Genomic DNA, 14,643 nt, shown 5'->3' on the forward strand with positions numbered 1-14,643 from the left:
TTCCAGGTGGTGGTGTTCCCATGTGTCTGCTGCCCTTGTCCTTCCAGATGGTAATGGTCATGAGTTTGAAAAGTGCTGTCTAAGGAGCCTTAGTGAGTTCCTGCAGTGCATCTTGTACATGATGCACACTGCTGCCACTGTGTCAGTGGTGGAGGAAGTCAATGTTTGTTGATGGGGTACCAATCAAGTGCATGGCTTTATCCTGGATTGTGTCGAGCTCCTTGAGTGTTGTTGGAGCTGGATTCATCCAGGTGAGTGGAGAGTATTCCATCGCACTCCTGACTTGTGCCTTGTAGATGGTCAACAGGCTTTGGGGAGTCAGGAGGTAAGTTACTTGCTGCAGGGTTCCTAGCCTTTGACCTGCTCTTGTAGCCACAGTATTTTATGGCTAGTCCAGTTCCGTTTCTGGTCAGTGGTAACCCCCGGGTTGTTGATAGTGGGGGAATTCAGCGATAGTAATGCCAGTGAATGTCAAGGGGCGATGGATAGATTCTCTTTTGTTGGAGATGGTCATTGCTTGGTGCTTCTGTGGCGTGAATATTATTTTCACTTGTCAACCCAAGCCTGGATATTGTCCAGGTCTTAATGCATTTGGACGTGAACTGCTTCAGTGTCTGAGGAGCTGTGAATGGTGCTGAATGTTGAGCAACCATCAGCAAACATCTCCACTTCTGACCTTATGATGGAAGGAAGGTCATTGATAAAGCAGCTGAAGATGGTTGGTCTGAGGACACTACCCTGAGGAACTCCTGCAGCGATGCCCTGGAACTGAGATGATTGACCTCCAACAACCACAACCAGCTTCCTTTGTGCTAAGTATGACTCCAACCAATGGAGAGTTCTCCCCCTGATTCCCAGTGACTCCTATTTTGCTAGGGCTCCTTGATGCCACACTCGGTCAAATGCTGCCTTGATGTCAAGGGCAGTCACTCTCACCTCTGGAGTTCAGCTCTTTTGTCCATGTTTGAACCAAGGCTGTAATGAGTTCAGGAGCTGAGCAGCCCTGGCGGAACCCAAACTGAACATCAGTGAGCAGGTTATTGCTAAGCAAGTGCCGCTTGATAGTATTGTTGGTGACCCCTTCCATCACTTCACTGATGATTGAGAGTAGACTGATGGGGCGGTAACTGACCGAGTTAGATTTGTCCTACTTTTTAGGTACAGGACATACCTCAGCAATTTTCCACATTGCTGGGTAGATGCCAGTGTTGTAGCTGTACTGGAACAGTTTGGCCAGGGGCATGGCAAGTTCTGGAGCATAAGTCTTTAGAACTATTGCCAGAATATTTTCAGGTCGCATAGCCTTTGCCTTATTCAGGGCCTTCAGCTGCTCCTTTATATCTCGTGGAATAAATCTAATTGGCTCAAGACTGGCATCTGTGATCCTGGAGACCTCCGGAGGAGGCCGAGATGGGTCATCTACTTGTCAGGGGGTCGGGGGAGTGGGGTGTGGTTTGGCGAGTTGTCAGGGGAATGGGGAGTTAGTCGGGGATGCGGGGTTCATGTCTGGAGGGTGGTCAGGAGAGGAGTCGGGTTTGTCAGGGTAGTCCGCGGTGGGGGGGCATGTCGGGAGGATAATCGGGGGTTTGGGATGGTTGTCCTAGGGTGGGGTGGTAGTTGGGTGGTCAAGAGGGTGGTGGGTGGATGGCCGGGGGTGGGGTGGGGACAGTAGTGGTGGGGGGGCTAGTCAAGAGGGTCATGGGGGTGTGGGGACGGTTGTGGCTGTTTCGGGAGGGCAGTCAGGTGGTCAGCAGGGTGTGGGGTGAGTGGTCGGGGGTGTGCTTGGGAGAGTAGTTGGGGGATGTTGGTGTAGTCGGGTGATCAGGGGGGTGTAGGGAGGATAATTGGTGGTGGAGGAGGTACTGGTAGTAGGGGGATCAGTAACATAACTACCCAGGAGCTAGAACTGGTTTTAATCCTTCTAACTTTTCCTGGGTAATTATTCTGCTGTCCCAAGTTTCTGACTTTAAATCTGAGATTCGCAGGGTTCCTGAGGCAGGGTAGTTGCGCAATGGAAGTCCAAGCTTCCCTGGCAATTCCCGTGTAGTCACTGGGTGGGAACTCCCGAGAGTTCCTCCAGTGCATCTTCCGGGGGACGACCATCCGGAGACCAGAAGATCTGGGCCAATACAGCAGCTGTTAAAAATGAATATTCTGGCGAACTTTTACTGACCTTTTGCTTTGCTACTTTGAAAGGACATGAGCATTTACCAGCACCCCTTCCCAGAGGAAGGTGTGGAATATTGTTCTGGGTGTTGTCAGAGGCCTGGAAATGGATTACTGCTTGACGAGACCAGGAAGAAGCAAAATAGATGTTACAAGTTGATAACTCTTTGTTTCTTGAAGCAGCAGACACTTTTTTGACGCTGTTTTTTTGTTGATCGGTCTCTGTCTCAGTAGATTGCAGTGCTGGCAAGGTTGGGTGGGACCCAGTACGATTTGTTGGGAGCCTTGATGTTCAATAAATAGGCTGGCAATAAATAAACAATCATTTCAGTGATTGTTGTGCGTGCTGTGTTTTGAAGGTATAAATAGTTTTGGGTACAATTTAAGTGCATGTTCCTGCGAAAAATAACTTGTGCAAGGGAGTGGGGAGATGCAACTTGAACTAATATTTTATAATCTGGCACTAGTGTTGTCTTTTGATGCTGAGTTGCTGTTGTGTAGTTACAGCAATGACGCCATCTGGCATCTCCCCAAGATCCAGTGCTTCCGACCAAATGACTCCACAGAGCTTCTTTTGATTTTTTTTCTCTCTATCAATGTTCTCTTTCGCATCCCTTCTCTCTGTTCTTCCTCCACCCACCCCTTCCTCCCTCACTCCCTTCATCGACCCCTCCTTCCTCTGTCCCTCTCTCATAGACCCCTTCACTGCTATTATTTTGTAGGATTTTTGGACTGCAGTGAAGGCCTGTTAATGGGCTTACATAAACCAACTTTAAAATGTTTAGTAAAGCGTGTGTGTCGCCAATTCCTGAGAATGGTTATAGCTCAGAAGGAGGCCATTTGTCCCATTCTCTCTGTGCCAGAAATAAAAAAACAGAATGCAACCCCAATGGTTCAGTTGCTCAAGGGGATGGGTAGTTAGCTGAGTCATACAGAGATAAAAGTGCCAGGCTGGATCGGGAGAGTGTGTGTTGAGTTAGCTGATCTTGGGCTCTGCGTTGACTGGGCACTGCAATTGACTTCAATCCTCCTGGACTAGGGAGTGGAAAATTGGGTATGAGTCAACATCTAGCGAGCCGGAGATTAGCGGTACCACACCCAAAATAAATGATTTGGTGTCTGTTCACCAATCCCTGCTTTGTGTGCTTCTACCTGCCCCGCTGTTGTCTGTGCTTTTCTCTCCTGAAGAGGCTAACTCAGGCTGGATTAGAGTTTCCTGTGTGCTGGGTGCTGCCTTGTACCTTGTCCAAGTTGCCATTCATGCCTTGCCTGTCATGGACAGTGAGTTAAGGGGCTGCTTGACCACATAGCACATGATAAGGGAAGTTTTAGTCCCGTCCTAGCGAATGTGAATGGGTACACATTGTGCATTCCAACAAGGGCCATTGAATTGCAGTACACGTCCTGATGAGCTTTTCATCTCATTCCTCAACCCAGATGAACTGAACTCAATCATAGCATCCTTACAACAGCCCCATTTAGCTGTGCTGCCTATTCCTGGTTCAATTCCATGGGTAGTAAGAGGTGGCTGAGAGATCATTCTTTATGTACGAGCTTCGCTGGTGGGAGGTGGGCCATTTGACCATGACCCATTGAAATGTCAATAACACAAAAAATCATAGGGTTCACGTACAGAAAATAACTCCCAACAAGTTGCCACATTATTGGCCAACATGTCTCACTTACACAAAGCTATTCAGAGGAAGGCACTCGGGAGTAACTGCCAGATTAGAATATTTGACGATAGAAATAATCCTGGAGAACATAATGATTTCACTTTCAGAGGAACAGGAAATTACATCACTCGAGCTGAAAGTGATTTTATTAATGCCCTTCATGCTTTTAGGATTAGAGACAGGCTGGCATACCTTGTAAATATGATGTAAAAGGTTTTTTTTAATTCAAATATGCATAATTTGCACGTTGTTGAAGATGGCTGATCAAATTGGACCCAAGTGTGGCCTCAACTTTTGGGCAAACTCAATCTTGATTTCCTGGCCCCTTAGAATGTGAAGTAAGTATGTTGTCAGCTATCTTGCTGCATGGCCTCATCATGTTTGCTTTCAAGGGCTGAGGGATTTTTCACTGCCACCACTTGCTGGTGCTGTTTCTCCCAAGATAAAGTGCTACACCTGTCGTCTTTTGGCTCAGCACACTTCCTTATACAAAAACGTTTAGCAGGGAGATGTTTTTAAGGTTTGAGTCTGGTTGCAGTAGATTAATGTGCAGAGGACATGGGGACCTACCAAGGACATGACCTGAATCTGTGCACAAAACCCAGCCTGTGGCACAGACATGGAAAATGGCGTCACAGTCTGATCCTGTTCTTTCCCCTTGTCCACTGGGGAGTGTTGTAAGAGCTAACTGCCTTCTGCACCTCTCCAAATTTGAGTTTTTGCCCTTCACAGGAGGGAAATTTGACTAAATGCTCGGTAGTTACTCTCAGAAGTGGTGTGGACAGAAACCTGCAAACTTGTGCTGCAACATAGGCTCCATTCAGGGGACGCTTTGTGCCTTGGTGGAAAATAGAAATGTCTTAGATGGGTGATGATGCCTCTTATCCACAGCTCATTTGGCACCGGCGACCAACATCTATTGTTCGACCACCAACTGTGATGGTTGGCGAAGAAACAAACAACATCTATCTTGAGCTGGTTTGCCATTTTCTATTTGAGTGCTGCGTTCTCTGTTCTGTTCAATATACGTCGAGTATCTATTGCTGAGGGGAAATGGGAGAAAAATAAGAAAATAAAAATATGGTCAGAGAGTAAGAGAGTTGGACCAGAATGAGCAGAGGAAGGGGAATGGAGAGGGGAAATGGGAGAAAAATAAGAAAAGAAAAATGGGATCCGAGAGTAAGAGAGTTGGACCAGAATGAGCAGAGGAAGGGGAGTAGATAGAGAGACAATCATCATTCTTTTAGAGACACAACCAGTATCATTAGTCAAAGGGATGTCAGAGTCCAAGAATCTTTTGGTAAAGATCAGCCTGAAGAAATTTTAAGCAACACTGAATTTCAACAGAATCTGATTTATTGTTCAGAATGTTAATTGTCTTGTAGAAGCTTTGTGAGGGGAGACAGTGGGGTGGGGGAGGGGGGGGGGTGGGCATGAGGGGGCCATGGTGTTGGCACACATCTGGCGCTCCCACCAACATTTTACATGTGGTCGATACGTTTCTTAGCAGTAACTTACTTTAACACTTGTAACGCTCTTTATTGCAGGACTTCACAGGTGGAATACTTCTTGAGAGCTGGTTCGATCTAGTTACATAATTAATAATGCAAGTGACTGACCTTTTACGGCAGCTGCTCAACTCCAGGAGCCTGTCTGTCTGCTGCTATTGTGCCCCTGTATTCAGAAGGGTGGGGAATAGGAAGGTGACACTGCCCAGAATTGCTCTGTTCCCTACTTGCTCTGAAATTATTGCCTGGTTGTTCTTTGTATTACTGCCTAGATCTTGCTACAAATAAACAAACAGGGTCTTTGGCTCCAGTTCTGTAATTCCATCAGTTACATACTGTATATCATTCATATCCATGCTTGACTCTGGATCATGTCTGTTTAGACAACATGTGGAGCTTCTTAGTTTTGGGGAAAAAACTCCCTGAATTTATCTGTGCTTAGTTTGGACTGTTGAAAAGTGGATTAAAATCAGGAACGTCAAAAGCTTATTGGGAGTCGGAAGAAAAAATTACTTTATGCAGTTGAGAAAATCTGCCTGTATTGTGTGTGTCTACCATGTGTGTACCTGTATCATGTGTGTCTGTGTAACCAGCATTTACTACTATTTGTTGCCAATGCTCATCCTGTGTATGATCGGTATTTATTTTGAGAGAGAGAGGGTGGGTTAGTGTTACTGTGTTAATTCTATGTGCATGCATAACAAGTAACGTGGTCACTATATACTCTATTCACTGTGTAGCGTGTGTGTTTGTATACTGTACAGGCAATATTCACTGTCTGTCATGCGCCCGAATGAGTATGCTCTATGAGCATTATTCACTCTTTGGGTATGATATTAGCTGCCTCAACAATTGTGTGAAGTGCAGGAGTGATGTACGGAAGTGCTCTGCATTTCCCAGTTTTACTTGTGGCTTTCACAGTAAAAGATTGAAAGATTTTGGGTAGCCAGAGCAGATTTTCAGTTGAAATCCAATGGGAAAGGAAGGGGAAAACCAAGTTTTAAATTGCAGATGTACATCCAAAGAATTTTGGTGAATTGATGGCAGTGTGGCCTGGGAGCAGGCACGAATTTTGACAACACACAAAGCCTGAATGACACATGGTGGCCAAGACCGTTGGCTCATGACTTTGGAAAGGGGAAAGAATCGTGGATTAGTGGTTAGCTAATTCAGTGCCAAGTTGATGAAATAATACATCACATTAACAATCGTGAATAATGGAGCAAGCAATTGAGCCTGCCGCTCCTTTCAGACGGTCAACATGGAAAGGGAAGTTTATTTGAAGCATCCTGAATGCAGAATCAATAAATATGCACTGGATTGTGTGCATTTCCTTAACTTAGTATCACTGGAATCTTTGAAAGTCACAAATACAAGCTGAAAATGCTGGGAACACAGCACAGCTCCTCAAGCGTCTAATGGAGAACAGACAGGTTAATGTTTAAAACGGCACTCATTTATTCCACAGCACCTTCCGCCTGATTTGACTCTGAGGTCATTTATAGAAAAATACTTTGCCGGGCTTCTCCACCTAAAATTAGTATTTTGTTGAGTGGTTGAGTCTATAAAAGACTGACCGTTCAAAAGAATCGCTCCAAATCCGGAGCGCTGAATGTCTTTGGCACTGTAACAGAGCACCTCCAGAATAGAGGGGAAGTCCCATTGATTAGCTTTGATTTCCTTTAGATTTTGTTTTCTGTCTCTTCTCACGGGAATGTGTTTATTATCTTGTGATGCTGAATTCTATTGCCCTATCTTGCTGTCCTCCACCGTCCCTTGCACGTATCTTCCATCTCTCGTTCCACACCCCCGCACATTGACCCCTCTTCTCTCGCACTTTGCCCCTTTTCTCTCGCACTTTGCCCCTTTTCTCTCGCACTTTGCCCCTTCTCTCGCACTTTGCCCCCCCTTCTCTCGCACTTTGCCCCCCCTTCTCTCGCACTTTGCCCCCCCTTCTCTCGCACTTTGCCCCCCCTTCTCTCGCACTTTGCCCCCCCTTCTCTCGCACTTTGCTCCCCCTTCTCTCGCACTTTGCCCCCCCTTCTCTCGCACTTTGCCCCCCCTTCTCTCGCACTTTGCCCCCCCTTCTCTCGCACTTTGCCCCCCCTTCTCTCGCACTTTGCCCCTTCTCTCGCACTTTGCGCCCCTTCTCTCGCACTTTGCCCCCCCTTCCCTCGCACTTTGCCCCCCCTTCTCTCGCACCTTGCCCCCCCCCCTTGCCTTGCACTTTCCTCTGCAGCCCGGACCCCTCTCGCTGTTTCCTCGCCCCCTCCCTCATCCTTGTAACTCCAGCTGGTGAATATCTTGCCCTCAGCATCTTGTGTGGATTACCTTTACTACAAAGCCACCCAGTGGTCATGTTGAGTTCTGCAGTCTCTGAATTCCGACACACTGCACCATGAAATAAAAATCAGCCCCAAGCGTTCATATCTCCAAGTGTATTTACTGTACTAGAGGGGTTCAGAGATTTAACACTTGGTAACATTTATCCACTGCCTTCCTCTGTCAGCTGTGAGCTGGAGGGATTCTCTGCCCACCCTAATTGTTGCTTTGGAGATCTAGCTTGTTTGCCCATTAAAGCAGTCTGCTTAAAAACCCCATTGCATTGCGTGATAATATGCTGAACCTGGTGTCCTTTTAAATAACAAGTCCTTTTTGGAAATTATGTCTTCTTCTTGAGTAACCTTTTCTGTGGGAACCCTACCTTGAACTGAATGTTAGGATGTGTCGGACACTGGTTAGTGCTCTCGCTCTTGCCCTTCTGCACGGGGGGTATCCTGTGTCAGGCTGGTTCCAGCTCACCTCTTCCTTCTACTTGTCACAAAAGACAGCGGCTCAGCCCTCAGAGAATTCCAGTGCCCGGGGAAACTGTGACGAAACTCTGGAGTTTGTTGCCCGTGCTGTGTCACCGGCCACTTCTCAGGAGTATAGATGCACTGGGCGGGTGATGGTGTCGTGGCAGTGAACCAGTAATGGTGAGAGGCCAGGCTACTCCTCTGGGGACATGGGTTCAGATCCCACCATGGTAGCTAGTGGAATCGAATTTCAATTAATAATTGTGGAATTAAAAAGCTAGTTTTAGTACTGGTGACCCATGAAACCACCAGATTGTCATTAAAAACCCACCTGGTTCACTAACGCCCTTTTAGGGAAGGAAATCTGCCACCCTTATCTGATTTGGCCTACATGTGACTCCAGACCCACAGTAATGTGACTGACTCTTAACTGCCCTCTGAAATGGCCTAGAAAGCCACTCTCAGTTCAAGGGCAGTTAGGAATTGGGCAACAAATGCTGCCCTTGTGTGCAACGCCCACTTCCCGTGAAAGAATTTTTTTTATAAAGCAGCTGCTGAACCCTGAAAATTATGTAATAAATGGCCCTGAATTCTTTTGTCTCACCTCTTTTGATCGTCTGCTCCATTCTCTCATTGTAAACATTAATGGAAGAGGTGGGGCATTTTGCAGATTGTGAGAGAAACTTGTTTTGGGGATTTGACAAGTTTTTACTCAACTGAATGACATTACTCACGATGATTCAAACAGCAAAAAAAAAAGCAACCCCGAGCATACTTTCGCGTTTGATGCTGACCCACTGAAGGGCACTGTTCCCTGTCTCTGGGATGTAATCTGCTTTTAATTTGTCGCAGACCAGTTGACTGGTGATAAACTGCTTTATGGGGTTGGGAAAACCTGATGTTGGAAGGAGTTTTGCTCACAAAACAATTGTGATGACACTCCCAAAACGAAGCAGTTGGTTGTGAAGCACTCTGGGACATCCAGAGAACATGGAAAGGATTTACACAAATGCACATTTGTTCTTTCTGTCTGCAGTAACAGAGTGGTCGCTTGTCTCTGGTGAGCAGTGAAAACTATACGTTGGTAGGTGGACATAGTGGTGCCTCTCTACCTCCTGCCCAGCATGCACTGTTTATTAACCTGTTGACATTCCCCCTGCAGAGATCCAATAAATGTGATCAAGTCCATCTTAGGGTGCATTGTACGTGGTCCTTGAAAGAGTGGACCTTTTACTCACTCTGCAGCCTTTTGTTTGTTTCACATGCAGGTGCTCTTTTCCTTTTTTTTTTGATCATCTTTCCCATGCTGAACCGAAAGCAGAATAGTGGATCTCTGCCTTATCCAAGGGCCGCTGCCAATGGCTTGCTTTAATGACTGGAGCGGAGAAAAGTGACCTGTTCCACTTTGCAGACCTTCCACCTTTTTGGGAGTGGCTTGTTTGCTGCAGTTCAGCTGTCTGTGTAATGGGGAATCACTGAGTCAGCTAGTGGGGGTTGAGGGGGAGAGGAAGATGGAACAGAAGGAGACAGGATGAGCCTCGTTCATTGGCGTGGTGGGTTTTTACACCAGTTGTCTTGTACTGCAATGCACCATAACTTTCCTTGAAAATGTTTTTTTTAATTTGTTCATGGGACATGAGCATTGCTGGGAAGGCCAACACCATTGCAAATTGCCCTTGAGAAGGTGGTGCCGAGCTGCCTTCTTGAACTGCTGCAGTCCATGTAATGTAGGTACACCCACAGTGCTGTTTGAGAGGGCGTTCAGGATTTTGACCCAGCGACCGTTAAATAACAGCAATATAGTTGTAAGGGTCAGGATGATGTGTGACTTGGAGGGGAATTTGGAGATGGTGGCGTTCCCATGCATCTGCTACCCTTGTCCTTCTAGATGCTAGAGGTCGCAGGTTTGGAAGGTGCTGTCGAAGGAGCCTTGGTGAGTTTCTGTAGTAAATCTTTTAGATTGTACATGCTGCTGCCACTGTGCATCGGTGGTGGAGGGAGTGAATGTTGAAGGTGGTGCATTGGGTGCCAATCAAGCAGGCTACTTTGTCCTGGATGGTGTCAAGTTTCTTGAGTGTTGTTGGAGCTGCATTCATCCAGGCAAGCAGAGAGTATTCCATCACACTCCTGACTTGTGCCTTGTAGATGGTGGACAGGTTTTGGGGAGTCAGGAGGTGAGTTACTTTCAACAGAATTCTCAGCCTCTAACCTGCTCTTGTAGCCACAGTATTTATGTGGTTAGTCAAGTTGAGTTTCTGACCAGTGGTAAACCCCAAGATGTTGATAGTGGGGATTCAGCCGTGGTAATGCCATGGAATGTCATGGGAAGATGGTTGGATTCTCTCTTGTTGGAAATATTCATTGCCTGGCACTTTTATGGCGCAAATGTTACTTGCCACTTGTCAGCCCAAGCCTGGATATTGTCCAGGTCTTGCTACATTTGGACATGGACTGCTTCAGTATCTGAGGAGTCGCAAATGGTGCTGAATATTGTTCAATCATTAGTAAACATCCCCACTTCTGACCTTATGATGAAGGGAAGGTCATTGATGAAGCAGCCGAAGATGGTTGGGCCCAGGATACCACCCTGAGGAACTCATGCATTGATGTCCTGGAGATGATTGACCTCCAACAACCACAACCACCTTCCTTTGTGCTAGGCAGTTTCTTGTAGTGTGTTGCATGAACCTCGATGTATATTTATATTTACTTAGTTTGATAAAGCACTAAGAAGAAAGTTCCTTCTTCACAATAAAGACCAACAGAATCACAAAGGGTTGGCTCATCAGTTGGCTGTATGGCATTGTATAGTTACTTTTGTGATGCAGACCCTGTCTCAATACTGGATTATGTTTGTGTTCCAATTCTGTGTGGTCGAATTGAACACATGCATTCTGTGGTCTAGAAGGTGACTGATGCATCTCTTTCTTTTGAAATTACAGAAGGGCTACCAGAGGATGAAGTTGACAGTGTCCAGAATTTGCCTGAGGATCTCGTTGGCTTTTTCTCTGAGTTGGTAAGTGGTTGTCATAAGGACTCACATTGCAATTTAATGTCACATGGAGAGACATCGGGATTGCTTTAGCTCCATGGTGTGTAAATTAATTGCTGTGCCTGATGTGCATTCACTCCTTCTGACTGCCAAAATGAGACTCTTCCCAAGTGAAGACCAAAGTTTGCTCCACTCGCACGAGATTACACGTTTTCTTGGATCCAACTGTACACCCTGGCTGTACTAAGTAAAGTCCTGTTGGACAGTGTTGAATAAATCCTGAAGTAGCTGAAGTCATGATGAAGGTGGCTTCACTGCTTCAGGCTTCTATACCTATTAATTCCTAACACATTAGACAATAATAACTGCAGCACTAAAACTGACACACAGTACAATTAGGTTTTTTTTATGGTTCATGATTTTTTTTTTAAACCAAAACTGCTGTTTAAACTATTAAATAAACTGGACAGTGATTCTTCACATTTATTTCAAAGCAAAGCTGCTTTACCTTGGAATTAAAAACAAAAATTGCTGGAAGTACTCGACAGGTCAGGCAGCATCTGTGGAGAGAGAAACAGTTAACGTTTCGGGTCCGTGATCAGAACTGGGCAAAGTTAGAAACGTAATAGGTTTTGAGTTGATGGGACAAGCGCAAAAGGAAGGTCTGTGTGATAGGATGGAAGACAGGAGAGATTGAATGACAGAAGAGTTAGTCTTACAGGACCAAAGGGAAAGGTGATGGGGAAACAAAGAAACGAAGGATGTGCCTAGAACAGATGTGCGATTGTCTGAAAGCGCAAATAAGAGAGAAACTGCAACATGCAAAGGAAAGGAAACAAAATAAGCTGAAATCGTTAAACTCAATGTTGAGTCCAGAAGGCTGTAAAGTCCCTTATCGAAAGATGAGGTGCTGTTCTTCAAGCTTTGGCTGAGCATCACTGGAACAGTGCTGCAGGCCAAGGACAGAGATGTCAGTGTCAGAGCAAGATGAGGAATTAAAATGGCAGGCTCCTGGAAGCTCAGGGTCATGCTTGCAGGCTGAACGGACGTGTTCCACAAAGCAGTCACCTAATTTGCACTTGGCCTCCCCAATATAGAGGAGGCCATATTGTGAGCAGCGAATGCAGTAGACTAAATTGAAAGAAGTGCACACGAATTGATGCTTCACTAGGAAGGTGTGTTTGGGGCCTTGGCGAGGAGAGAGAAGGTAAAAGGGCAGGTGTTAATTCTCCTGAGTTTGCATGGAAGGTGCTGTGGGAAGGGGATGGGAAAAAGCAGTTTACTCAACACATGAAAAGAGGAGAGGCAAATATTTTGATTGAGAATGTGTTGTTGTATGCTATTTAATAAATAGGTGATTTAGTGGGGATCTTATATATGTCCTGGTATGCAATGTGTACTGGTGTGCGTTTTTAAGAATGTTGACTCACGCAGTTGACTGAGGAACAGTCATCTTAGAAAAGATGCCAGGGAACTTATGAACACTTGTAGAAACGTGCAGAAATGTGCATCAAACAAGTCATCCCATAAGTTGAGCAAGTTCAAGAGATGGGAAGAAATGTTTTTTAAGGAAGGGTACCTTGATCTTGTACGCTCCCTGCAGACCAGGGCCTATGTTGGCCTTAAGCCAGTTGGTAGAGTGCACTATTGGGCGCGGATCCAGGGTGCACTATTGGGCGCGGATACAGGGTGCCAGTCGCGCTGTAAAAACTGTCTTTCAAATCAGTTTCTTTTCCCCCTGCTGTTTGAACACAGAGCAGGAGCACGGGTGTTAACAAACAGCACTTAACAGTCCTGAGATGACTTTGGGAGTGGCGTTTCCTCAAACCCCAAACTCACAGGAGATTCCCCCTCCCCCTTCCCAATACACATCTGTAACGCATCCCCAACCACCTGTTGTTTTTGTCCTGTTATATGAAGAAGTTCATGGAAAAAACATAAGGGTCTTTAGCAACAGGAAAAGACTCTGAAGCCCACTGGGGCTTGTAGTTCTCTTATTGATTAACCCCACATACACTCATTTGCTTTTCATCCCAGAAACACATTTCCTTGTCTCCTGAAGCAATTTGTAGTGTCTGCTTTGGTGAAGCTACATCACACACAAATCTATTTGCACTTAGATTTAAAGGTTGTGCCTGACTTCCCTTTTTACATCTAAATTCCTCGTTTTTAACATTAACTAATTAACTTTGTGAGTGTATAGGTTAACCAGGAGCAATGGCAGTGCCATCACAGTGCCCTCTGGTAACTTATTAGTGTTTCTTCTTTATGTGAGAACAGGGAGTGAATGTTGGAGGCTTTTCAATGATATTGGGGGCACGGGGTGGTGGGGGGGGCAACGCATTGCAACCAGATTGTGTTTTTGGCTAAATCTCAAATTGTGCATGGTTCCCAGCAGGTGAGTAAAGGTGGGGAGCCCTGATTGATTCCACCCCCCACCCCAACCCACCCAAACTCCTTTTTTTCCTGGGGTATGGAGTGTAATTGTTGAGCCCCTACTAGGGGAGGCGATGACAGTGGTATTGTCGCAGGACTAGTGATCCAGAGACCCAGGGTAATGCTCTGGGGACCCGGGTTCAAATCCCGCCATGGCAGATGGTGGAATTTAAATTCAATAAAAATCTGGAATTAAAAAGTCTAATGATGACCATGAAACCATTGTCGATTGTCGCAAAAAGCCCATCTGTCCTTAAGGGAAGGAAATCTGCTCTCCTTACCTTGTCTGGCCTACATGTGACTCCAGGCCCACAGCAATGTGGTTGACTCTTAAATGCCCTCTGGACAAGGGCAATTAGGGAATGGCAATAAGTGCTGGCCTAGCCAGCGATGTCCACACCCCATGAATGAATTTTTAAAAAAATTACTCCATCCAAGATCAGCAAATTCATTAAAAGCTAGGGATTCAGCCTCTGGTTTTCCTAGTTAGTTTGGTGCCGTTTGGACTTTATCTTTCATCCGTTTAGACATTCACGCGGTAGCTCGGATGCGATGCGCTATTTTGCTGTCCTGTTTTATTCTGAGTTTCTCCCCCCCGCCCCTATCCCTTGGTAAACAGACTGAAGCCCAGATCAACTTTCTAGCAAAGTGAAGGTATTTGAAATATTTGCCATTCCGCAGAAAGATCAGATTTATAGAACCAATGAGTGATAGACTGGGCATGCTCCATAATGGGTGATGTCCTTTTTTAGTTTCCCTGAGTAATCCTTTCCGCATCTGTATTCCCAGTCATTAATAAGGTGGGGTCGTTTTAAATAACTGTTTTACTGTAAGTTACGCTTGCTACTCAGAAGTCCATATGAGCTTGGCTCACGTCCCATTCATGCAGAAAGTCAGAAATACTTAACTCTTGTTTTCACTTCTCAATTTCCTTTGCCATCTTTCAAGATACGGACATTCTCTGCGCCGTGATACTTTACAAAACTGATGAGGCGCTCTTTCTGTTGCACATTTGAGCACTTGTAGGCTTCAAAACTGAAAGGGTAGGCCAGGAGAGGTTTTGCTGTGTT

At 45.7% G+C, this 14,643-nt stretch overlaps 1 protein-coding gene across 13 annotated transcripts in view; it reads left to right on the forward strand.

The window, feature by feature from the left end:
- Positions 1 to 14,643, forward strand: part of LOC144668247 (A-kinase anchor protein 13-like) — a 385,814-nt gene that overhangs the window by 168,004 nt on the left and 203,167 nt on the right. For all 13 annotated transcript variants that reach the window (XM_078530039.1, XM_078530037.1, XM_078530033.1 and 10 more), the window contains one exon: positions 11,088 to 11,161. In XM_078530039.1, coding sequence (XP_078386165.1) covers positions 11,088 to 11,161 — 74 coding nt within the window. The remainder of the gene's footprint in view (positions 1 to 11,087; positions 11,162 to 14,643) is intronic.

The sequence above is a fragment of the Cetorhinus maximus genome, chromosome 26 (assembly GCF_964194155.1).
Source record: "Cetorhinus maximus chromosome 26, sCetMax3.hap1.1, whole genome shotgun sequence".
NCBI classification, from domain to species: domain Eukaryota; kingdom Metazoa; phylum Chordata; class Chondrichthyes; order Lamniformes; family Cetorhinidae; genus Cetorhinus; species Cetorhinus maximus.